The following is a 25,924-nucleotide window of genomic DNA, read 5'->3' on the forward strand; positions in this document are numbered from 1 at the left end:
AGGAGAGCTGATATGTAGTTCAGTCTAACCTGGGAACCAGCAGAGCCCACGGGGTAAATTCCAGTCTGAAAGCTGACAGGGTCCAGACCTAAGACGAGCTGATGTTTTTCAGCCCCAGTCCTAAGGCTGGAAAGGACCAGTGTCTCAGCTCAAGCAGTCAGGCAGGGCGAGTTCCCTCTTACTCAGCCTTTTTCATTCTATTCAGGTCTGCTATTGCTACTTTACTCTCTCCACTGATTCAAATGGTAATCTTATCCAGAAATACCCTCACAGACTCCTACAGAATACTGTTGGGCCAAATGTTTGCACACCCTGTGGCCCAGTCAAGTTGACACATAAGATTAATTATCAAAAGTCACCCCTTGTCAACTTGGCACCCATATGCATCACCTTAAGCCATACTTAATCTCCAAATAAAAACAATGACAAAGTCGTAATTCGACCTAATGTGATACAAGTATCTAGTGCACAACCAAAAACACACTAACTCCTTCCTCAAAAGAAGAGATAAAGTCCTTGAGTGGTGTTCACTTTTCTTGATATCCTGTATCTTAAATACTATGATATAGAATTAACAATACTTAAATACCATGATATGGTGTCAGCACATCTTATTTTACATAAGGGAACAGAAGAGGAAAGAAAACAAATATATTGGCTTTACACACACACATACTCTAACAAAATAAGGAGAGACATTTATGACAATTACAGTTTTCATTTCTGTAATTGGTTGCATGTTGGTAGTTGATACTTTTTAACTACCTTCTACTACCCATTCTGTGTTCCCTTTATCTTCAATAAGCACCTCAGCTGGTCATGGTTCTTTACCTGGTAGAGTAACCCAAACCGTTATTCCTGAAGTGTATGGGCCATTGGAAGTCGTGCCTGGATTGACTTGTAGTTTTCCATTGACTTAAGTCACAGGGCATGGTAATGTTAAGAGAGATGACCTGAGAGATTTGTATTCCAGACATACTCTTCATTGTCTCCATTGTGGAGTAGTAGACCATGAGGTTGTTGTGAATAGTAAATGAGCCATAATAAGTACAAGAAAGTGTTAAAATCGTGCCTGAAAAAGTGAAAGTGCTTAATCAGTGTTCATTTTTTTCCCTTTAATGAATCTGCCAGTATCTAGCCCAAGTTCCTATTTCAAAGCAAATGTGTTTCAAAAGGGGATTGCTAAGGAGGATGAGAGGGAGCTTTTATGATACATTTTCAAACTTTAGAGTGGTAATGTTGAGCTAAAATAGAATTTCTTTCTTTCTTTCTCTCTTTCTTTCTTTCTTTCTTTCTTTCTTTCTCTTTCTTTCTTTCTTTCTCTTTCTTTCTTTCTTTCTTTCTTTCTTTCTTTCTTTCTTTCTTTCTTTCTCTTTCTTTCTTTCTTTCTTTCTTTCTTTCTTTCTTTCTCTTTCTTTCTTTCTTTCTTTCTTTCTTTCTTTCTTTCTCTCTCTCTCTCTCTCTCTCTCTCTCTTTCTTTCTCTCTCTTTCTCTTTCTTTCTTTCTTTCTTTTTTTTCATTCTTTCATTCTTTTTTGGAGCAGTGTCGTTTTAGAGTGCCACTCAGCAGCCAGCATTCCCACAGCTGACCTCAAAGAACCTTGTAATGGACGAGGTAGCTCTGGGTACAGGAGGCCTACCTCCAGACCTAAAACTTTCAAAATATAGTGCACTAATTTTTTTGAATACTTAATGCTTTAATTGAAAACATTTTTCAATGCTTTCAGCTCCTTTAGGAACAGAGTGGGGTGTTGGAGGAATGCTCCAGAATAGCTTTTTTTACACCTGGAAAAATATATTCAGTTTCTAAATTACAGGTTATTATGCTGTTAGATAAGCAGCATGAAAAATGAGATTTTTTTCTGACTTTTTGACTCAAGGGTCGAGTGGTGGAAAATATCTCAAAGCGATGTGGTGGATTCCTGAGAAAGCTCAGCTTGCGAGGCTGCATTGGTGTTGGGGATTCCTCCTTGAAGTAAGTTGAATCCACAGTGACTCACTCTGTCATGGCAGCTTATAGCTGACTTGTCATCAGCAAGAATAAACCAAGCATATTATGTGCTTTTTTTCTGATAAATTCTTTCTATGGTAATTTGTATAGAGAACTAAAAGAACCATGACTTGGGAGTCAGCACGCCTGGGTCTGGGATATGTCTTTAGGACAAATTATTTCACCTCTCCGAGTGTCCGCTCTCTCTTCTACAAAGAGAAGGCAGCTGTAGTTCCTGCATGAGAATGTCATGGGTATCACATGAAGCAACACGTATGAAGTGCCTGGTGCATAATAATAGTTGACTCCGCTGTTTCCTTCTTCATTTGCTGATCTTCCTAGTTTCATTCTCATAAGAGTGACTGCCTTTTTTGTATATTATACTACTTAACAAAATAATTCTTCCAAAAACTTCCTTAGCACACCTGGGATTTTGCTTACTCATGATGGGATGTAATTATCTAATTGTATCCTATCCAAACAAATGCTTGCCCACCTCTTATTGGATAGCCATTATTTATTGGAAATGTTATCAATCCACTGTTAAGGACATGTGCTTTTCTGGAGACAAGACATAATTAAACTTTTATGTTCTTATCCTTATGGCTTCTACTATTGTTTGAGGTTGGCTAAATTAGAACACACACTACCCTTAGAACCTTGGGATAGACTTTGTCTCTTGCAGACCTAAGCATCACTACCATGTATATCAATTGCAATTTCCAGTAAGAATGTGCAGTACATAGTGATTATAGATAGTGGAGTTTGTAATTGAAACATCTGCTATACCATTGCTTAGAAAATTGATTCATAACATATTTTAAGGATCAAAACACTGCCTATAAATGTTATGGAACAAAGTGTTTTTTTTTTTTTTAATCAAGAAATTCAGATCATCAGACCAAATTTTCTGGTACTCCAAAAGCTTTGTAAACTGATGGAATAGATTGATTCTATTTTAATACAAAGCTTAAATGTAGGACCAAATAGGTCCTAAGATAATTTATGAAAGAGAACATAAGTTTAATAGTGGTTCCATTAAACTAAAATAAATGAGAAGATGTGGATTGTCAATGAGGAATATCAAAGAAATATATTCTCATTTCACTTAGCATAATACCTCCGGTTCCAACCATGTCAGTGTAAATGGTAGGTATTCATCCTTTCTGGTGGCTGAGTAATATTCCATTGTATATATAAACCACATCTTCTTTATGTTGGCTAATTGAATTTAAAAAAAAAGAAATATATTCTTATTTTGGCAGTTGGAATAAAGCCGTATATACTAGCAAAACTATCCTGAGAGGCTAAGAGTGTTAGTGGTGTACCATACTTTTTATAGTGGAAATCTATATTAATATCTTGTACATTTTTTTTTTTTTTAGAGAGAGGACACGCGCATGCAAGAGAGCAGGGGAGGGGTAGAGGGAGAGGGAGGGAGAGGGAATCTTAGGCAGGCTCCACCCTCAGCAGTGCAGAGCCCGATGCGGGGCCCAATCTCACAACCCTGAGATCATGACCTAAGCAGAAGGCAGATGCTTAACCAACTGAACCACCCAGCCGCCCCATTATCTTATACATTTTTGGTGTGTGAGACCAGATTACTGTGAGAAATAATATAAGCATAATTCCAGAATACAACTCAGAAAGAATTTTGTTATGTCTCCAGTTTTTTATCATAATCACCTGAAGCCAGCCTTGGCCTCTACTGTGCCCTACGTGTGTATTGTTGTTTTAGATGGAGGGAGGCTATTCATTTGCAAATGTTTATTGAGCCCTACTCCACCAGGCACTGATCTAGGGACTGGAGATACAGCAGTAATCAAAATAGATTCAAATTCCAATACTAATGGATCTTACATGTATATTCTCTGTAACTCCTGCTGCATCATTATATATGAAGTCCTATGGATTTTTAACAGTTTTATTGAGATATAATTGAGATACAGTAAACTGTATGTATTAAAAGTATACAATTTGATAATTTTTGAAATATGTATTATACCCATAAAACCAACACTATAATCAAGATAATGAACATACACATGTAAAAGTTTCCTCATGTGCCTTTATAATCCCTCCCTTCCTCCTTCCCTGTCTCTGCCCCATTGCTAAGCAACCACTGATCTAGGTTAGTTTAAATTTTTAACAATTTTTATGTAATTATACAACATGTACTCCTTTTTTCCTGGCATCTTTCACTCAACATAATTGTTTTGAGATCCATCCATGTTGTTGTGTGTATCAATAGTTCATTCTTTTTTATTGCTGAATAGTAGTCCATTGTATGGATATACTACAGTTTATTTATTTCTCATTTGGATTCTTTCCAGTTTGCAGCCATTATATATAAAGCTGCTATGAACATTTGTGTACAAGGTTTTGTGTGTCATATGTTTTCATTTCTCTTGAGTAAATACCTAGGAGTGGAATGGCTAGATCATTTGGTAGGTGCATGTTTAACTTTTTAAAAACTTTCAAACTCTTTCCCCAAAGGATTATACCATTTTATATTCCCACTAGAAGTGTATGGTACTTCCAGCTCCTTCACATCCTTGTCAACACTTGGTAGGTTTTATTTAAAATATTTTATTTATTTACTTGACAGAGAGAGAGAGAGAAGGCAAGAGAGGGGACACAAGCAGGGGGAGTGGGAGAGGGAGAAGCAGGCTTCCCGCTGAGCAGAGAGCCCAACATGGGGCTCAATCCCAGGACCCTGGGATCATGACCTGAGCCAAAGGCAGACGCTTAACGACTGAGCCACCCAGGTGCCCCAATTTTAGCTTTTCTAATAGATGTATGTAGTAGCATCTCATTTAGGTTTTAATTTGTATTTCTAATGACTAATGCCGTTGAGCATCTTTTTATTTACTTTTGCTATCCACATATTTTCTTTGCTGAAATATCTGTTCAAATATGGGAGTTTTGCCCTTTTTTAAAAATTAGATTGTTTTTTGTCTTACCTTTGAATTTTGAGAGTTATATTCTGCATACAAGTCCTTGATGAGATTTGTGTTTTGTAAATGTTTTCTCCCAGTCTGTGGCTTATCCTTTTATTCTCTTAACTGTCTTTTGCAGAGTTTTTCATTTTAATGAAATTCAACTTAACAGTTTTTTTGAATAAATCATGCTTTTGGTGAATCATACTTTTGGTGATATACGAGATCTTAGCCTAACCCAAGGTCATAAAGATTTTCTCCTGAAGTACTGATTTAGTAGCATTTCACAAATTCTAATTCTCTGTTTACATTTTCATTCCATTAAAAATGTATTCTATTTCCCTTTTGATTTCTTCCTTGACCCATGGGTTATTTAGAAGCATGTTATTTAGTTTCTAAATATTTGGGCATTTTCCAGGGTTTTTTTGTTGTTGTTGTTGATTACTAATTTAATTCCATTGTGATCAGTGAATATACTTTATATGACTTGAATCCTTTTAATTTTATTAAAACTTGTTTTGTAGCCCAGAATATGGTCTGTCATGGTAAATGTTCATGTGCACTTGAAAAGAATATGTACTCTACTGTTCTTGTGTGGAGTATTATATAAATATCAATTAGATCAAGTTGAATTAAGACTGTTGATCAAGTCTTTTATATCTTTACTGATTTTCTGACTTGTTTGATCAAATATTGACAGAATTATATTGAAATCTCTGCCTGTAATTTCAGATTTGCTTCTCCTCAGGTTATTTCTTCATGTATTTTGAAGTTCTGTTATTAGATATATAAACCTGTAGGGTTGCTGCACCTTTATGATGAATTGGCCAGTTTTTCATTATCACATGGCCTTCTTTTATCTCTGATAATATTCTTTGCTGTGAGGTCTACTTTGTCTGATATTATATAGACACGCCAGCTTTCTTTTTTTGGCTTATGATTTTCGATTCTTTTCGTTTTCAACAATTTGTGTCTTTATATTTAAAGTTGTTTTCTTGTAGGAAATATGTGGTTGGATGTTGCTTTTTTGATCCATTATTACAATTTCTGCTTTTTGATTTTTGTATTTAGATCATTTACATTTAGTTTGAGAATTGATCTGTTACGGTTAGTTTTAAATTTACTCTCTTGCTGTTTTCTATTTGTCCCATACATATTTTCTTTCCCTTTCCTCTTTTTCTGCCTTCATTTGTATTGAGAATTGTTTTATGATTCCATTTTATATCCTTTTTTGGATTAGAGCTATAAGTTATTATTTTGTAATTTTAATGGTTGCCTTAGAGTTTTTGTAATGTAATGTATATCTTTAACATGTTATAGTCTACCTTCAAATTGTATTACAGATCACTTCCATTTTTCCTCACTCAGCCTTTATGCTATTATTGTTACACATTTTAATTCTACATATAGTACAAACTACTCCACACTAGATTGTTAGTATTTTTTAATAGTCAATTACTTTTTAGGAGATTTAAATAACTAAAAAAGTGAATATATGTACCCAAGTGGTTACTGTTTCCAGCATTCTTCATTCCTTTGTGTAGTGTCACTCTTTTTTCTACCTATAGAATGGTCCTTAACATTTCTTGTACTGCAAATCTGATTAATTCTTCCAGTTCTTCTGTGTCTGCAAAAAAAAAAAAAAGTTATTCCTTCATTTTTGAAAAAATATTTTGCTCAGTATAGAATTTTGTTGACAGTTTTTTCTGTATTTTAAAGATGCTTCTCCTCTGTTTTCTTGCTTTTTTTTGTTACCAATGAGAAATCTGTCACCCTTATTTTTCTTTCTCTGTACATAATGTGTCTTTTTGTCTGGCTGCTTTTAAGATTTTTCTATCATTATTGGTTTTGACCAGTTTGGTTATGATATGCCTTGATGTATTTTCATATTTCTCGTGCTTGGAATTCTTTGAGTTTTTTGGATTTGTAGGTTTATAGTTTTCATAAACTTTGGAACAATTTTGGCCATTACTTCTTCAGATATTCTACCCCACCCCTGCCCAATCTCCTATCCCTTGGGGACTCTCAGTCACGTGTATATTAGATTGCTTGAAGCTGTCCCACAGCTCATTTATGCTCTGCTCTTCTTTTTTTTTTCCCCTTCCTTATTTTCTTTCCATGTTTCATTTTGGATAGTTTCTGTTGCCATGCCTTCAAGTTCACCAATCTTTTCTTCCAAAATGTCTAATCTGTTAGTCCCATCCAGAAAATTTTTATCTTAGCCATTTTCCAAAAGTTTAATTTGGGTCTTTAAAAATAACTCTAATGTCTCTACATAACACATTTACTAAACAAAACATGTTTAATCTTTATGTAGCTCCATAGAACTATATTCTACAGAACACAGTTACAATAACTTTTAACGTCTTAGTCTACTATTTCTAATATTTGCATCAGTTTTGGGTCAGCTTTGATTGATTTTTCTCCTCATTATGGATATATTTTCCTCTTTGAATACATGCCAATTTTTTGTTCAATGCCAAACATTGTGAATTTTATTTTGGGTGCAGAATATTTTTGTATTCCTATAAATATTCTTGAGTTTTATTCTGGACACAGTTATTTGGACATAGTTCCTTTCAAATCTTTTTCTTTTTTTAATTTGTTAAGTAGGACCAAAGCCATGTTTAGTTGAGCACTAATTGTACACCTGAAGCAAGATACTTCTCAGTGCTCTACCCAGTGCCCCACAAATTAAGACATTTTTCACTATTGGCTTATGGGAATGGGCACTCTCCTGGCTCTAGGTGAGCTCTGGCTATTGTTCCTTTTAATGCTTTTTGATGATTTTTTCCCTGGCTTTGGGTAGTTTCCCTATATGCATGCTCTGATTAGTACTCTATTGAATTCTTGAGGGAAACCCTCTGAAGTTCTCTGTGCCCCTGTACTCTTCTCTGATAACTCTAATGACCTTGGTCAGATTTTGGCTCCATATCTTCAACTCAGGTATTCCACCAGCCTCCAGGTCAGTTCCATAACACCATACCAGGGTAGAAGGAGCAGATAAGAGTGACATGGTTTGAGGCCAGGTTTTGGAGACATTTGGTTACTGTATGGAAGAATCAGGACTCAACACTATAAATACGTCGAAGCTGTATTTCAGGAAAATGTAGGTGACCCAAGCCAGTCCTTGCTGAATATGTAAAGGAATAAGTGGTGAGTAAGGGATGTTTAATTTTCCACTTTTGGCCTTTCTGTCAACCACAAATCATTGAGGAAGTTGCCCTTCATAACTCAGTATCCTCACCACTAAGTGAATGGTTCTTCATACTGATCAACTGCTGACCCTATTGATGACCAAAGATAGTTTCTTCAGAAAGGCTCTTGAATAACCAAATGACCGCATGGCACAATACAAGAAAGATTCAGTCCCCTTGCTTCCAGCTGATTTTCCTATAGAGAGGAAGGAACAAGGAGCCAGGCCTCCATTCTCAGGTATTCACCAAGGTGTGGGTTGAAGGAGAATTATGATGGATACATCATCACTCTTAGGCTTTGCTTCTCCAAGTATAGTTCCCAGAGTAGCAGCAGTGGCATCACTTGGGAATTTCTTAGAAAGGCAGACCATCAAGCAGTTTGTCAAGCTATGCCATTAGAATCTGCTCTGTGACAAGAACCCCAGCTGTTTCATGTGCATATTAAAGTTTGAGGAGCACCAGTACCTATAGTCAACAATAATATATTGTACACTTAAAATTTGTTGAGAGTAAGTCTCATGTTAGGTGTTCTTTCCACTGTAAAATAAAATGTAAAAGTTTGAGGAGCACTGTTTTAAATGTGAACAGTGACACGTGCCCTCTAGTGGCTGACCATGGAGTTTTAAAATGTTTTCTCTTTTTAGGACCTTTGCACAGAACTGCCGAAACATTGAACATTTAAACCTCAATGGGTGCACCAAAATCACTGACAGGTAAGGGATGAGAATGAGTTTGGTGACTAATTGACCATGGGGAGAGTGAGGGGAGAGAAACATGGTTGAAAATATCTTTAGTGTGTCTGCTCTTTTCCAGCACGTGTTATAGCCTTAGCAGATTCTGTTCCAAGCTGAAACATCTGGATCTGACCTCCTGTGTGTCCATTACAAACAGCTCCTTAAAGGGGATCAGGTGAGAGTACCTGTTGTCAGAAGAAACACCTAAACCTATGGGCATCCTGGTGTGTCTAAAACCTTTCTAATGATCCCATTGGAACAAGAAATTGGTGCCTCAGGTCACAGAGGTTTTCTCTCCCCTTAATTGTTTGTGATTTACTAAACTCAGACTTGGTAATGAACTATCTGTAGGATGGATTGCACATGTGTGGTCTTGTTTCTTGCTCTCTCAGTGAGGGCTGCCGAAACCTGGAGTACCTGAACCTCTCTTGGTGTGACCAGATCACAAAGGATGGCATTGAGGCACTGGTGCGAGGCTGTCGAGGCCTGAAAGCCCTGCTCCTGAGGGGCTGCACACAGGTACTGAGGGGGCTGCTTGAGGTGTGTTTCTCTAACATGAGGTGTGGGCACTTCATTAGAGAACTTGCTGTTGCATTTTTCTTAGCTCACCATTCCCTCACCTGGTTCCATCCCTCTCATTTTCTCTGTCCACTCAGTTAGAAGATGAAGCTCTGAAACACATTCAGAATTACTGCCATGAACTTGTGAGCCTCAACTTACAGTCCTGCTCAGTAAGTAACGTGTTTTCCTGGGAGCACCCTCCTGTCCCACATTCCCTGAGTCTCCTGTGGGCCCCATTTTGAAGCCCCCAGGCAGGAGGGATGGTCGCCACACCCTTTTTTCTCATTCTGCGTCCTCATACAATCTGTCGGTTTGCCACAAGATGAAAGGATAACAGTCTAAACAAAGTGGCCAATACAAAGCCACTCACATTTCCTCCTAAAAATAATATAGATTGACATCTTGGTTTATTTTAAGATATCAGGAATGCTGTGAACTAGTCACTGACCTGAACAAATTCATGTAAGGTCTCAGTGTCTTTTTTTTTTTTTTTTTAACTTATGAACTGGGGATAATGACACTGCTTACATCTCAGTGATAAAATGAAATGATAGATGTTAAAATGCTTTGAAAAATAAAGGATGCATGCAAGAGCAAGGTGTAATTTTCATCGTGGCATTAGCATGTGAAAAACTATTATTCTGTCCTCACTGCCATTGTCGGTATTGATCCTTAAAGAGAATGCTTGCTAGATCCTCCTGGGTTTCTCAAGGGGAACATAAATTTTGAGAAATGTAAGAGAAATCCTTGCAGTTGGTATTCAGTGAATGAGTCATATGTCTTTAGAATCCTTGATGGTGGGAGTTAGAACAGAAACTGTCTTCTGGACAGTTTCTGTCTTTCCGGAATTTCTTCTGACTTATGGGTACTGCTCAATATTAGGATCTTGCAGTGTGTGTAGGAGAGCACTGGCAGTATTATATTCAAGTAGAATATAAATGTGCAAGCCAAGGGCGCCCGGGTGGCTCAGTTGGTTGAGCGTCCGACTCTTGGTTTTGGCTCAGGTCCTGATGTCATGGGTTGTGATCTCATGGGTTGTGGGATTGGGCCCCCTGCAGGTCTGCTTGAAGCTTCTTTCCCTCTCCCTCGTGGCACACACACACACTCTCTCTCTCTTTCTGTCTCTCTTTCTCTCTCTGTCCGTCTTTAAAATGGATAAATCTTTAAAAAAAAATGCAAGTCATTTATCAATAATTTAATGATTTATTTCATTTGCTATTTTCTAAAACATTTGAGGAAATATTATAAATATATACATATATGGGGTGGCTGGATGGCTCAGTCAGTTGTGTCTGCCCAGAGTCCTGGGATTGAGTCCCGCATCGTGCTCCCTGCTCAGCAGGGAGTCTGCTTCTCCCTCTCCCTCTGCCTACCACTCTGCCTACTTGTGTGTGTGCGCTCTGTCAAATAAATAAAATCTTTAAAAATAAATAAATATATACATATATGATTTATCTGGTAGATATTTAAAGCATTAATCTGTAAAAATTCAACCAAAAATTATCATGTCACTTAACCAGGCAAGTCTTATGAGCTCTTTATTTAATCTGATGTTTAACACAAGTTTATGAATTTTTCCTGAAAAAAAAAATCAAATGAACTCTGGGGAAGGGGATGAAATTTTTGAATTTCACTCTTTGGCGGGGGGCACCTGGGTGGCTCATCAGTTGAGCATCTGACTCTTGATTTCGGCTTAGGTCATGATCTCTGCGTCCTGGGATCGAGCCCTGTGTCAGGATCTGTGCTCAGCAGGGAGTCTGTTTGAGGATTCTCTCCCTCTATGTCTTCTGTGCACTTCCCCCTGCTTGCACACACGCTCTCTAAATAAATAAATAAATAAATCTTTTTAAAAAATTTCATTCTCTGTTAGTAATGCTAGAATATTTTAAAGCTGTGCAGAGATAACAAATACATGTCAACCCTGTACTTCATCTTGTTTTATTTAAATTATTAGGATAAAATGCTAGTATTTGGCAACCCAACTAACTGACCAGCAGTAGATCCCATTTTTCTGCGGCTCTCATTTCAGTATTGTTGGTGCCTTCTGACGTTCCTTCCTGTTCTGGCTTTCCCCAGCGCATTACAGATGAAGGCGTGGTGCAGATATGCAGGGGCTGCCATCGGCTACAGGCCCTGTGCCTTTCTGGCTGCAGCAACCTCACAGACGCCTCTCTCACAGCCCTGGCTTTGAACTGCCCGAGACTTCAGTGAGTGCACCATGCTTCTGCTTTGTAGCTCAGAGCTTGGCTGGACTGACCAGGAGGGCTTCCTGCAGGAAGGGAAAGGCTTGTCAGCAGGCGGATACATAGTGATGGACCCGTGGTGGTGGTTGTGTTATTGTTGGCTTTTGTCACATGGGTTGGGGTGGAACAGTACATAATCCAGTTTATTTAGGGATGTACAGGGGTTACTGAACTGTCCACCACCCCCAGGTGGAACCTGAACTGTAATTTCTTGGTGGACTTGACACGTGTGTCCACCTGATTTGCCTCATCCTGTTATAGCTTTGACATCAGAGTGATCTGATAGTGTCAGAATGACAGCCTCACATCCAAATGTCACCAGATTCTCCCCTACACCAGTTGCTAAATGGACAGAAGGTGGGGAGGGAATTGCAATCACCTTATTTATCACCTTCCCTAGGAGAGGGAAGTTTTGTTTTAACAAGTAAAGATTGATTTTCTCCAATAATATTGTGAATATTAAAACTTTAATTATGGCAACAAAATACTAATCATAGTTAACATCAGTTGAACTCATTTATGTTCCAGGCTCTGTGTTGGGCAATTTTATAAGCATTATCTCATTTAATCCTCACCACAACTCTATGAGATATGCACTGTCATTCTCACTTGTTTTGCAGAGGAGGAACTGGGAGTCAAAGAAAATCACATACTCTATACTGGGTCATATGATGAGTAGGAAGTATAAAACTAGAGTTTGAACTTGAGACTTTGTTCAGAACCAGCAATCTTACCCCCTGCACAAGAGGCAGAAAAAAGATACTTATTTTACTTCTCAGTAAAACTTATCTGTTTCTCATGCTTACACCAGTTTCACATCTTTTACAGATTGTCTATTGCTGTTCTGTGCCCATTTTTCTTACTGTTGCATTAAGGATGATTCTAGATAATTTTTTTAAAATTTTATTTTATTTTATTATGTTATGGCTTACACCAGTTCCACATCTTTACGGATTGTCAATTGCTGTCCTTTGTCCATTTTTCTTACTGTTGAATTAAGGATGAGTCTAGATAATTTTTTTAAAAACTTTTATTTTATTTTATTATGTTATGTTAGTCACCATACAAAACACCATTAGTTTTTGAAAACAAAACAAAACAAAAAAATACATCATTAGTTTTTGATGTGATCCACGATCCATTGTTTTCGTATAACACCCAGTGCTCCATGCAGTACGTGCCCTGCTTAATACCCATCACCAGGCTAACCCCTCCCCCCACGCCCCTCCCCTCTAGAACCCTCAGTTTGTTTCTCAGAGTCCATAGTCTCTCATGGTTCGTCTCCCCCTCCATTTCCCCCCCCTCATTTTTCCCTTCCTTCTCCTAATGTCCTCCATGCTCTTCCTTATGTTCCACAAATAAGTGAAACCATATGATAATTGTCTTTCTCTGCTTGATTTATTTCACTTAGCATAATCTCCTCCAGTCCCATCCATGTTGATGTAAAAGTTGGGTATTCATCCTTTCTGATGGCTGAGTAATATTCCATTGTATATATGGACCACATCTTCTTTATCCATTCATCTGTTGAAGGGCATCTCTGCTCCTTCCACAGTTTGGCGGACATTGCTGCTATGAACATTGGGGTTCATATGGCCCTTCTTTTCACTACATCTGTGTCTTTGGGGTAAATACCCAGTAGTGCAATCCAAAGTCATAGGATTCTAGATAATTTTGATATTTCTGAAGAGCAGAGGAATGTGGGTGATCAAAACTGGTCAGAAAGGTGGTCAAAATTACTGCTACAAGGAGTATTTAACTTTAAAATGTTATTTATTCCTCTGTCCCTATTAAGCATGGGCATTGAGAATTAACTCACGTTTTTCATTGGCTGCAAATTTTTTAAAAGTTCCTTTAGGGTAACTGGGAATTTCATTAAATGCAGTATATATCAAGATAATTTTGTTGAGTAAAAGTTCATTTTAATTGTGTTTAAAAGTCAACAAATACTGGAATAATATTTAAAAACAACAGGAGCAACAATGTCCTGGAATTGTGGGAAGATTCCTGGGTTCGCCCCCTGAGTTTGGGCTGGAACTGTTGGACTTAGGGCAGGCCACACTTCTCCCTAAGCCTCCTTTCCCTCATCTATCCGGTGGGACAGCATTTGCATTTACAGTCCTCAGGACTGTTCCAGAAGCAGAGGTGTGTCCGAAGGCAGAATAAACTCAATAGTGTGAATCTTAAGTGTGTGTTTCTGTTGTTAACCAGTCACTACGTTTTCCTCCCACACACTCTCTATCCCAGGATTTTGGAGGCTGCGCGGTGTTCCCATTTGACTGATGCAGGCTTTACACTTTTAGCTCGGGTAAGCCAGAGGTTTCAAAAAATAGAACCAAACTATAATTCACCTCCCTCATTTCAAAATAACTTTCTGTGGTTTTGGAGTGTGCAAAAATGTGTGTACCTTCAGAAAGAACAGGTACCAAGTTGGATAGCATCCTCAGTACATTTTCCCATTTTCCCCAGAATGCTAAAGTGGTCCTGTAGGGGGTTCTGGAGCAGGTCTAGACCTCACTCTCATTTGGTCGGGTGGGGCCACAGCAAGAGGAATGGCCTCCCTGGCAGGACATGCCCTTTCTCGTACAAACACTGACTCAGTCTCTCAGTGGCCTCCCCTAACTGAGCTGTGCTCTCCCTCTGCTCCTTCTTCCACATCACCCTGCAGACACTGACCATCACGGGGGTCCCTCTGGCCTGCAGCTGGGAACCCATGACCTTCTGGGGATGGTGATACACTCTTCCTCCTACCCCAGCCCTGACCTGTCCAAACTGTGCCTGAACACCCCACCCCCATGCCTTCCTGAGCCTATTCTATGGCTAAAATTTATAGGATGATATCCATAGTCACTGGGAAGGTGGAGGCCACTAATCTTTCCAGGTGAGAGAAGGAAATGTAGCTCCGGGCAGCCACATTCCCATTTCCAAAAGGAATGTGATTCAAAAAACACCTGCTCAGAAGTGCTGGCTCACTGGGTCACTTTAGGAATAGGACACACTCCTTACTGGAAGAGAACAAGGATACTGGGCCAGTACTCAGAGGGATAGGGCAAGCCACCAGTGTTGCCCTGACCACTGACCACATGGTTGGGGGGGGGGGTCTTATGGACTTTTCCAGAATTGCCATGACCTGGAGAAGATGGATCTTGAAGAATGCATCCTGGTAAGTAGACTCCTGACAAGCCCTGCAGGGCCGCCCCTCAGTCCTGAGAGACAACCAGGCATAGCCAGAGACCCTAGCTGGCTGTTGTCTGGACCCCCCTCACCCCAGCATGTCAGGAATTGGGAACCCAATAAGGACCATGGCAGTGGGATGCATGAACTTTGGGCTCTACTCAGCCATCAGAGCTACAGCTGAGAAGTTCAGGGTAGCTCCATCTTTTGCCAAACATTAAAAAAAAAAAAAAAAAAAAAAAAGTCTTTCACAGAACTGAAGGGAGAAATAAGTTTGCATGTCCAGTGATGAGGTGACTACAGAGGAGAATCCTGGGGGACCCTCCTTACCTACTCCTTTTTCCCCTGTCCCTGGGCCCCCTTGGGGCACCAGAGGAGAGACCAAAGAACAGCTTTGTGTCTGCCGGATTTGAGGTTGTTGGTGAAGAGAGGGGCTCCCAGCCTGAGTGTGCTTGAGATGAGTTTTTAATTCTGTTTTACACCTTTTGATTCTCATGTTCAGGAGAAACCAAAATTAGGTATTAAGTTCTGGTGTGGAAGCCACATTGACACAGCTTGTTTCTCTCCAGATCACCGACAGCACACTCATCCAGCTCTCCGTCCACTGTCCTAAACTGCAAGCCCTGGTGAGTCTGAGTTTTTCATGACATTCTTCACCTCTTAGGTATGAAAGAACTCTTCCACCACAGCAAGAATCTGTCTGGTTTTCCTTTCTGTAAAGGTGTCATCATTCTTGGTTTCAAAGATCTATTAGTTGGGCTAACCTGGGAGGCAGGTTATCTAAACGTTACTGCTTTCATTTTAGGATGTGAACCTATAATAGAGACCCATGTCCTTCTTACTCCGTTCATGTTCAGGGAGAGTGAAACTTAGCATGTTACAGTGATAAAATCTAGACAAAAGATTGAGGCCATCCTTGTGTCCTGTTTCACCATACCTGCTCATATCTATCTGGGGGGAGATCCTGGGGCGCCTGGGTGGCTCAGTCGGTTAAGCATCAGCCTTCAGCTCAGGTCATGATCCCAGGGTCCTGGGCTCGAGCCTCGTGTCAGGCTCCCTGCTCAGCGGGTAGTCTGCTCCCTCTGCCCCTCCCCCTGCTCACGCACGCGTGCACGCTCTTTCTCTTTCTCTCACGTGCTCTCTCTAGTAAATAAATAAAATCTTAAAATATATATATATATATAAAGATCCTAAATGAGTAGTGAGAAGTCTCATTGACACTCTTAGCCATGCAGACCTCTTATGCACATTTCACATGTAGCTATTAGACTGCAAGCCTGGAGCAAGGATGGAATCCCCATCCACTGGGCAAGCCCATGTAAACTGTGCTACTGTGCCCACTAACTAGATACATTGTCTCATTCTGTCCCATCCACAGCCCTGTGATGTAGGCACTCCATACATCCCTATTTATTAGTAAAGACACTGAGGCTCAGAGCAGTTAAGAAGCTTGCCCAAAGTCACACAACTGTCCAGAGGCCCCAGATTTCTTGGCCTCTGTGGGGTCTGGTCTTTCTACTGTCCTGAGACCCACAACAGATTTTTCTTAAGCCAGCTTTTTCTATTGTCTTTGAAAGTTGCTCTCTCTTTGGGGGTCAGCATTTTATATAACTTCATTAAAACTCCATTTGGCCTTGAGAGACAGTCCCCACCAATTTTCCTAATTTTCATATTTCATCTGGATACTGTCTACCTCATGCACAAGTATAGGTGGGCCTTGGACAGCTCTGGGACTTTTTTTGTTAAGAGTTTGGGGTCAGATTTCAGAGATTAGTCAGGAACCAACCTGTATCCAAACTCTCTGACTAGGGGCGCCTGGGTGGCTCAGTCAGTTGAGTATTGGACTCTGTTTCAGCTCAGGTCATGGTCTCATGGGTTGTGGGATTGAGCCCCGAGGTGGCCTCAGCACTCAGCCGGGCTCTGCCTGGGGATTCTCTCCCTCTGCCCCTCACCCCCACTAGCATGCTCTTTCTCTCTCAAAAACCAAACAAACAAAAAAAACTAAGAAAAAAAAAACCCCAAATCATAAATCTTTAAAAAAGAAAGAAAAACTTGTTTAAAAAAAAATAATATAAATCTTCAAACTCTCTGACTAAATTGTTTCCCTCTACATATAGCAGATAATTTTGTAGCGCTGTCTTCACTCCCAAATTAGTTCAGATCCAGTTTTATAATTGACAGAACCTGTCACTCAGATGTACTTTCTCCCTTTATCCTCTCCACCCTTTATGTCCCTTGGCCCCCAGCCTCTCAGAGATGGGAATTTAGGAGTCCTGTGCCTTATTTTTCACTTTAACCCCTCCTTTCTGCTGCTCGAGGGCTCTCTCTGCCCTATGCTAGCCTAGACTCGGATTCCAGCCCTTCATCAGCAATCTACAAGAAATCTTGGATCTGGAGGGAGGGGCCCAAGGAGGGGCTGCACGGAGCCAGCAAGGCTTCCCGCTAGCTCTCTACCTCCTGTCCTCGCCGCTGCCTCCTCAGGAGTCAGGGTCCGCTGGCAACTTGCCGGGAACGTCTAACAATATAGGGTGTTCTCCCCAGCAGGGAGACTGGTGACTGAAAATCTTCCCCATCTTGTTCCCTGTACTTACACAAGCTACTCCTAGAAACATGACTTAGCATGAAAGATAAGCTATAATAAAGCCAAAATGCCAAGATAAGAGCCCAAAATAAAAACCAAAAAGGATTATTAGCAGAAAAGCAGGGAAATAATGGCAGTTAGAATCTAAACTTGGCTTTGAGGACATCTAATAGCCAAGACAGAAAAAGGAAATGAGCTGGAGTCCATCTGTTCCACATTCATCTCATTCACTCTGCTATCACCTCCAGACCATCACATGCCGGGCACTCTTCTAAGCCCTGAGGAATAGACAGTTCATTCGGAGAGAAACCTTTGTCCTCACTCTGCAATTCCAGAGAAGCGGTCTGGATCCTTGGGTCAGGGGTACTGTGTAGTCCGGGAGCACTGGCTGCTCTGATGATGGACAGTAAGTAATAGCGGTGCCTTTGTCAGCCCTCAGGTCAAGCTGAGGGCAGGCTAGGGAGCAGGTTTTGTCAGACAGCGCAGATACGCAGCGGCCTGCAGTCACCTCGACATAATGGCAGCTCTGAGAGGAGGTAGGAATGGCAGGCTGCGAGTGTGTGCCGGATCTCTTTTCTGCCCAGGAGCTGCCCAGTCCCCACCATAAGGCAGCTCACCTTATTGATGGAGGCTTAGACAGTGCTGTCTGTGACAGAGCTGGGAACAGGCTGCTCTAGGCTCCAAGGCAGGGACTCCTACCCCAGCCTGCAGAGATCAGAGGAGGCAATTATTGTTGGGAGAAAAACTGTGTAGACTCAAAATTTTGAAGCATGGCTTTTATGTTTTACTAAGGATGTGCAAGCAGAAAGAAATGAGGGAAGTGACCACCAATCCAAAGCCCAACACTGCAGTGTCCCAGGTGAGGCAAATGTGCACACACACCACCCCTTCTGGGAGTCACTCTCGCAGGCAAACAAAAGGCAGAAGGCTATTTGAAAAGGAAAACTGATCGTATTTATTTGAAAATAAGTCAGATATTTGCAAACAAGGGGAATTCCAGATTCAAAAGAACACAGGGTAGGACCTGGAAGGATCTGTAGAGTCATGAAATTTGTTCAGAGGAGGTTAAGGATCCTTTCTGGTATGTCAGTTTTTTACTTGTAGGATGTATCTTCAGCAGGTTCTTTTGATTTTGAAACTTGCTTTGTTTCCTGGTTTCCTTTTCAATACCAGAACCAGTTTTGGGGGGCTTTTAAAAATCTTATTATGCAACTCATTTGTCCTAGAAGCTATCCAAGAAGAATTTTAGCAGTTATTATGTTAAAGAATAAGGAACATAGCCCAAAAAGGAAATCCCCAGTACTGTCTTCATTGCTAGAGAGTTTTATCTTTCATCATGATTTATCAAAACTCAGTGACATTGTGTAGGAAGCCCAGGTCATCAGGTGTCTCGTCAGTCACGGTCCTTTCAGAATGACAAGTATATAAGTTACCTAACTGGTGGAAAGCTGCTCTTGATGATATGAGACAATCTTATTATCAAACCACTACTCAACTGGGACACAAGAGGAAAAATAGGGACTCAAGACTTGATAAAATTTAGATGAATATTTCATCCATTTTAAAATGAAACATTGAACAACTTGGAAAATAACGTGAAATAGAATGTATGTTGTTCATGTCTCAGTGTCACACCCCATGGTCTGACCAGCATCTCCTGTCTTTCCCAGTCACTCGGTCACTGAACTGCAACCAAAATTGAACCTAAATGGGTCCCTTTGAACCCACCATCTTTTCATTGTCAATCCCCATTTGATGTCCCTTCCCCCTCCCCACTCAGCCTAAATTGTGTGGTCAGTTATTAACTCACTTCCTTGATCCTCAAGATTCTCCTTCTTCACTTAGCTCGGCTATCATTCTGTTGAACTCTTAGCTGCTGAGCCAGTCTTGAAGCAGAAGCAAGAGTAAAGTAGAGAAGAGCTTACTGGCATTCTGTATGGAATGTGTATGAAGGAAACAGCACATATTCTTAGATTGACAGAAGCCATGGCTGGGTTTCAGAGTGAGGGAGGAGAGGAAATGAGGCTGAATGGGAAGCAAGACCAGAGCCTCACAGCCAGCCCCTACTAAGGAGGGTAGACCTGTTCCTGTTCCTATCAGCTGTCTCTGTGAGCCTAACCTGGCTGACAGTGAGAAGCTGAGATGAGGGCTCACAGTCTGAAGGGCCAGTGTTTTGTGGCACACCTGAAAGAGCAGCCTGGCCCATGTTTTGCTCCCAAATTAGAGACCCTGGTTTATTCATTTCTTCTAACTGTCTCAGCTGAGAATACAGAGATTCACTGGATGCATTAGACCATTCCTAAAACTTTATAAGCAGAACAACTCCATGCATACATGGGGGCCCACAAATCCTGTGCCAGTTGCTGGGTCTAAACCCCATATCCAGTTCACAGTAGCCTCCCATGATGAAGACTTTAAATTTATCCTCACTACCATCTTGTCCTCTGATTTGGGTGCATACAAATTTATGATTGTTATATCTTCCTGAAGAATTGACATTTTTATCATTATTAAATGTTCTTCTTTATCACTGATAAAACTTTGTCTTGAAGTCTATCTGATATTAATATGTTTTTTATGCTTATTTTTTGCATGACATATCATTTTCTTTCAACTTATCTATATTTTCATATATAAAGTCTGTCTTGCTTTTATCCAGTCTGATAAGCTCTCTTTTAATCAAAATGTTTAGTCATTTATGTTTAATGTAATATTGATACAGTTGGGTGTTTTCTCCCTTTTGTTTTCTATTCTCTGCTCCTCCTTTCCCACCTTCTTTTTGGCTTAACTAAATACTCGTTTTAACAGCATTTTAATTTGTCTGTTGGCGTTTTTAGTCATATCTCTATGCCTTGATTTTTTTTACTGCTTGCACTAATAGCCAAGGACGCTTTCCTCAGTGGGAATTTAGGGGTAGACTAGGATTGGAATTTAGACTATCAATTCCCAGAAGACAGAGACAAGATCATCCCTCTTTCCTTTACCAACGGCACCTTGCACAAAGCTTAGCCAGGAGAAGCCACTTCCAGTGCCCTTTGGGAACAAAGTGGGATCTAAACAAGGCAGCCCAAATCTGAGAGTCAGACACAGAAACTGTTGTGTGAGTAATGAGGGTGATCCCTACAACTGTGGTGCTCAGGTCCCGAGGATTGCAGCCCTTTTCAGGAGACTGCCAGCAGCTCCCTGGCCATGCTAGAACCCCACCATGAGAAGCTGCTGGAGGAAGGAGCAGGTGAGGGGTTCCTGCAGTCAGGAATCCTAAACTCCCCCAAGTTCCCCTTACCCATAGTATCAAGCAGCCTTGTCAAGGCAGCCTGGCCAGCTCCTTCAGTTTCACACGACCAGACTCAGGGAAGAAAGGAGGAGGGAAAGAGTTCTTGATGTTGGAACAGATCTCAGGGGAAGATTCTGGGCCGTGGAGAAGAGGAGAATGTCTGGATTCCTCAGGTTATGGCCTACCCTAATTTTAACAGATAAGTGGCTTGAATTTTTTAATTTCTTTTTAATATTTCAGTTCAAATTCCATTAAGTCCCTGGCTTTTGGTGGGGAGCACTGCCCAGGATGTGGGACACACACACTCACACAAACACACTTCTGAATCCTAGGAGACCCCTAGCAGCCTAGTAGAAATGGAAGAAAGGGAGTGAGAAAAAACAAGTCTGAGTACTATCATGTCAGCCTTCTATCTCTACTGTAAGTGAACTTCCTTAGCTTTAAAAATAGCACTAATAAGTCCTTCCTTATCAATAATCATTCTAAAGGTAAATGGATTAAATTCCGCAATCAGAAGACATAGAAAGGCTAAATGGATTAAAAAAACCATGACCCAGCTATATGACTAGACCTAAGACGATCTAACTTTACACTTTTAGAGCTAGAAAGAAACAAACCAAGCCCAAAGTTAGCAGAAAGAAGAAAATAACAAAAATTAAAGCAGATAAAAACTTAAAAATAGAAAATAGAAAAAAATTAAATGAAACAGTTCTTTTAAAAAAATAAAATTGACGAACTTTTGGAATAACTATGGAAAAAAGAGAGAAGACAAATAAAATCAGAAACAAAAGAGACATTACAACTTATGACATGAATGAAATGAATCAAAGGAGATAACTATGAACAGTTATATACCAACACACTGAATAACCTAGGACAAATGAATGAATTCTTAGAAACATATAACCTACTAAAACTAAATCATGGAGAAATAGGACTCCTAATCAGACCCATAACCAGTATGGAGATTAAAACAGTCATCAAAAACCCCCTAACAAAGAAAATCCAGGACCAGACGCCTTCACTGGTGAATTCTACCAAACATTTAAAGAGGAATTAATGCCAGTCCTTCTCAAATTTTCCCAAAAAAACCGAAGAGGTAAGAACACTTCCAAACTCACTGTATAGGCCAGCATTACTTTGGTACCAAAACCAGACAAAGACACCACTAGAAAAGAAAATGACAGCCCAATATCCTTGATGAATATAGATGGGTACATCCTCAAAAAAAACTAGCAAACTGAATCCAACAGCACATCAAGAGAATAAAAGGTAAAATCACAAGATCATCTCAATAGATGCATAAAAAGCATTTGATAAAATTCTGCCCCTTTTCATTATAAAAACTTTCAACAAACCAGGAAAAGAAGATCCAGAATGAGGCAATGGTACCTACTTGTACCATTTGTATTTAACATAGTACTAGAAGTCCTAGCCAGAGAGGTTAAATAAGAAAAAGAGATAAAAGACATCATCCACGTTGGAAAGAGAGAAGTAAAATTATCCCTGTTTGCAAACAACTTGGTTATTATGTGTAGAAAACCCCAAAGAGTCCATTTTAAAAACTTAAAGAACTAGTAAATAAATTCAGTAAAGTTGCAGGATACAAAATCAACATACAAGATTTGGTTGCATTTTTGTACATTAACAATGGACTATTCAAAGAGGGAATTAGGAAAAATTCAATTTATAAAATATCAAAAAATAAAATATGGGGCGCCTGGGCTGCTCAGTCAGTTAAGTGTTTGCCTTCCACTCGGGTCATGACCCCCAGGGTCCTGGGATCAAGCCCCACGTCGGACTCTCTGCTCAGCGGGGAGCCTGCTTCTCCCTCTCTCTCTGCCTGCCACTCCCCCTGCTTGTGCTTGCACACTCGTGTGCGCTCTCTCTCTGTCAAATAAAAAATCTTAAAAATCTTAATAAACTTAAGGAGGTGAAAGACTTATATACTGAAAACTACAAAACATTGATGAAAGAAATGAAATAAATGGAAAGACATCCCATGTTCCTGGATTGGAGGAGTTAATATTATTAAAATGTCCATACTACCCAATCTACTACCCAATCTATAGAGTCAGTGCAGTACCTATCAAAATTTCAAAAATATTTTTTACAGAAGTAGAATGATGCTACAATTCATATGGAGCCACAGAAGATCCTGAATAGCCAGTCCTGAGAAGGAACAAAGCTGGAGGCATCACACTTCTTAATTTCAAGTTATATTTTGAAGGAGTTGTAATCACAGAGGTATGGTACTGGTATAAAGACCAAAATGTAGACCAGTGGAACAGAATAGAGAGCCCGGAAATGAATCCATGTGTATAGGGTCAACTGGTTTTCAAGAATTTAAATCAGCACCTTGAAGGAAGATTAGCACTCTCATTTTCACTGTAGCACTATTCACAACAGCTAAGATATGGAAACAACCTAAATGTCCATCCTCAGATGAATGGATACATAAAATGTGGTATATACATAGAATGGAATACCATTCAACCTCAAAAAAGAGGGAAATTCTGCAATATGTGACAACATGGCTGGACCTTTAGGACATTATGCTAGGTGAAATAAACCAGACACAGAAAGACAAGTACTGCATGATTCCATTTATATGTAGTATCTAAAATAGTCAAATTTATAAAATCAAAGACTGTGAAATGGTAGTTACCAGGGTGTGTAGGGGTTGGAGAAGTGGGAGTTATCAACAGGCATGAAGTTTTAGTTGAGTAAGATGAATAAGGTGTAATGATCTTCTGTACAACATTGTACCTATAGTCAACAATAATATACACTTAAAATGTGTTAGAAGGATAGAGCTTATTTTAGCACAAGTAAAATCTAAAAAGAAAAGACATTACTATGTAACAGTTATATGAGGGTATCTACAGTAGTCAAATTCGTAGAAGCAAAGTAGAATGGTGGTTGCCAGAGGCAGGAGGAGGGGAGATGGGGAGTGTTTTTTAGTGGGTATAGAGTTTCAGTTTTGCAAAATGAAAAAGTTCTGAAGATCAATTGCACAATAATGTAAGATACATAACACCTTTGAACTGTGCACTTTAAAATGGTAAAGATGGTAAAATTTTTTTAAGATTTTATTTATTTGACAGAGACACAGCAAGAGAGGGAACACAAGCAGGGGGAGTGGGAGAAGGAGAAGCAGGCTTCCTGCTGAGCAGGGAGCCCGATGCAGGGCTCAGTCCCAGGACCCTGGGATCATGACCTGAGCCGAAGGCAGACGCTTAACAACTGAGCCACACAGGCGGCCCAAAGATGGTAAATTTTAAGTTATGTGGTTTTTACCACAATTAGAAATTTTAAAGAAAGAAAGAATGGAAAAAAAAAAAGGGATCTTAGGACATAGGAAGAAAGAACAATGGAAAGAACAAGGAAAAGTGTATAAATAAAACATTTTTCCCCTGAGTTTTCTAAATTTTATTTGACAGAACAAAAATTATAACATTGTCTCATATGGTTCTCAGTGTATATAGAGGAAGTAATTAAGACAGCATATATAGGGGCACCTGGCTGGCTCAGTCAGTGGAGCATGCAACTCTTGATCTCAGGGTTGTGAGTTCAAGCCCCACGGTGGGCATAGAGTTCACACACACACACACACACACACACACACACAGACAACATATTATAAATGAGGGAAGGGTGAGAGGACTTTTTAAAAGGAAGGTAAAGTTTTCATATTTAACTCAAACTGGTAAAATATTGATGCCAGTAGGTGGTGATAAGTTATGGTTGCATAATATAATACCTAGAGCAACCGCTAAGAAGTCTACAAAAGAAACACTCAAACACAATAGATAAATCAAAATGGAAACATAAATCAAAATGGAAATCTACAAAATGTTTCAGAGCCTCATGGGACGGCAGAGAAATGAAAATCTGAAAGAATAGGGAAGAAGGATCAGATTTAAGCCCAAGTATATCATTAAATATAAATGGTCTTAATTAATATACCAATTAAAAGGCAAAGATGGCCAGAATGGATAAAATAACATGATCCCAGTATAAGCTGTAAGAAACTCATTTCGAATGTCACTCTATAGGTTGGCTAAAGTAAAAGAAAAGGAAAGATATACAAAAGAAACTTTATGTTTTTAAAGATTTTATTTATTAGAATGTGCAAGAGAGCACAAACAGTGGGGAGGGGCAGAGGGAGAGGGAGAAGCAGACTTCCTGCTGAGCAGGAAGCCTGACGTGGGGCTTGATTCCAGGACCCCAGGATCATGACCCAAGCCAAAGGCAGATGCTTAGCCGACTGAGCTACCCAGGTGTCCCCAAGGAAACTTTATAAACAAAAGAAAGCAGGATGGTTATATTATTATTAGATACAGGAAACTTCAAAGCAAGGAAAATTACCAGGGAGAGAGAAGGACATGACATAGTGATAAAAGAGTCAATCCACCAAGATGATGGGGCACCTGGGTGGCTCAGTCAGTTAAGCATCTGCCTTTGGCTCAGGCCATGACCTCAGGGTCCTGGGATTGAGCCCTGAGTCAGGCTCCCTGCTCAGCGGGGAGTCTGCTTCTCCCTCTTCCTTTGCCCCTCCCCCCTGCTTATGCTCTTACTCTCTCTCAAATAAATAAAATCTTAAAAAAAAAAATGACAATGCGATTTTTAATGTATGTACACCAAACAGCAGAGATGCAAATTATGTGAAGCAAAAACTGATAGAAACAGAAGATCCACAGTTATAGTTGGACACATCAGTATTCTTCTCTCAACAATTGATAGAACAACCAGACAGAAAATCAGCAAGGATATAGAACTTAACACCACTATGGGAATGCAAACTGTTGCAGCCACTCTGGAAAACAGCACCCCAAGGAAAATTTTTTAAGAGTTAAACTAAATGAAAATTAAAACAGAACATATCAAAATGTGTTGGATGCAGTAAAGCAGTGCTAAAAGGGAGATTTATGGCATTAAATGATTACATTGAAAATAAAGTCTTGGTGTGTCTTTTTGGTTCAGTCAGTAAAGCACGTGACTCTTGATTCAGGGTTGTAAGTTCAAGCTTATACTAGCACCCACATTAGGTATAGAGATTACTTAAAGTAAATAAAATAAATAAACTTTAAAACAAATAAGGAAAGTCTCAATAATCTTAAACTCCCACCCAGATGAAACCAGAAAAAGAAGAGCAAAATGAATCCAAAACAAGGAAAAGAAAGAATATACTAAATATAATAGTAGAGATCAATGAAAGTAAAAACTGAA

The 25,924-nt window shown here is 39.7% G+C and overlaps 1 protein-coding gene across 1 annotated transcript in view; it reads left to right on the forward strand.

The window, feature by feature from the left end:
* FBXL2 (F-box and leucine rich repeat protein 2) overlaps positions 1 to 25,924 on the forward strand; it is a 122,018-nt gene that overhangs the window by 73,946 nt on the left and 22,148 nt on the right. The window contains 9 exon segments of the mRNA XM_088026802.1: positions 1,880 to 1,974; positions 8,770 to 8,838; positions 8,939 to 9,034; positions 9,252 to 9,378; positions 9,516 to 9,590; positions 11,497 to 11,627; positions 13,911 to 13,971; positions 14,782 to 14,826; positions 15,407 to 15,463. Of these exon segments, the coding sequence (XP_087882928.1) occupies positions 1,880 to 1,974; positions 8,770 to 8,838; positions 8,939 to 9,034; positions 9,252 to 9,378; positions 9,516 to 9,590; positions 11,497 to 11,627; positions 13,911 to 13,971; positions 14,782 to 14,826; positions 15,407 to 15,463 (756 nt within the window).

This window comes from Eumetopias jubatus, unplaced genomic scaffold (genome assembly GCF_037043125.1).
Source record: "Eumetopias jubatus isolate StellerSeaLion01/CBP00866 unplaced genomic scaffold, mEumJub1_p1.0 scaffold_1, whole genome shotgun sequence".
NCBI classification, from domain to species: Eukaryota; Metazoa; Chordata; class Mammalia; order Carnivora; family Otariidae; genus Eumetopias; species Eumetopias jubatus.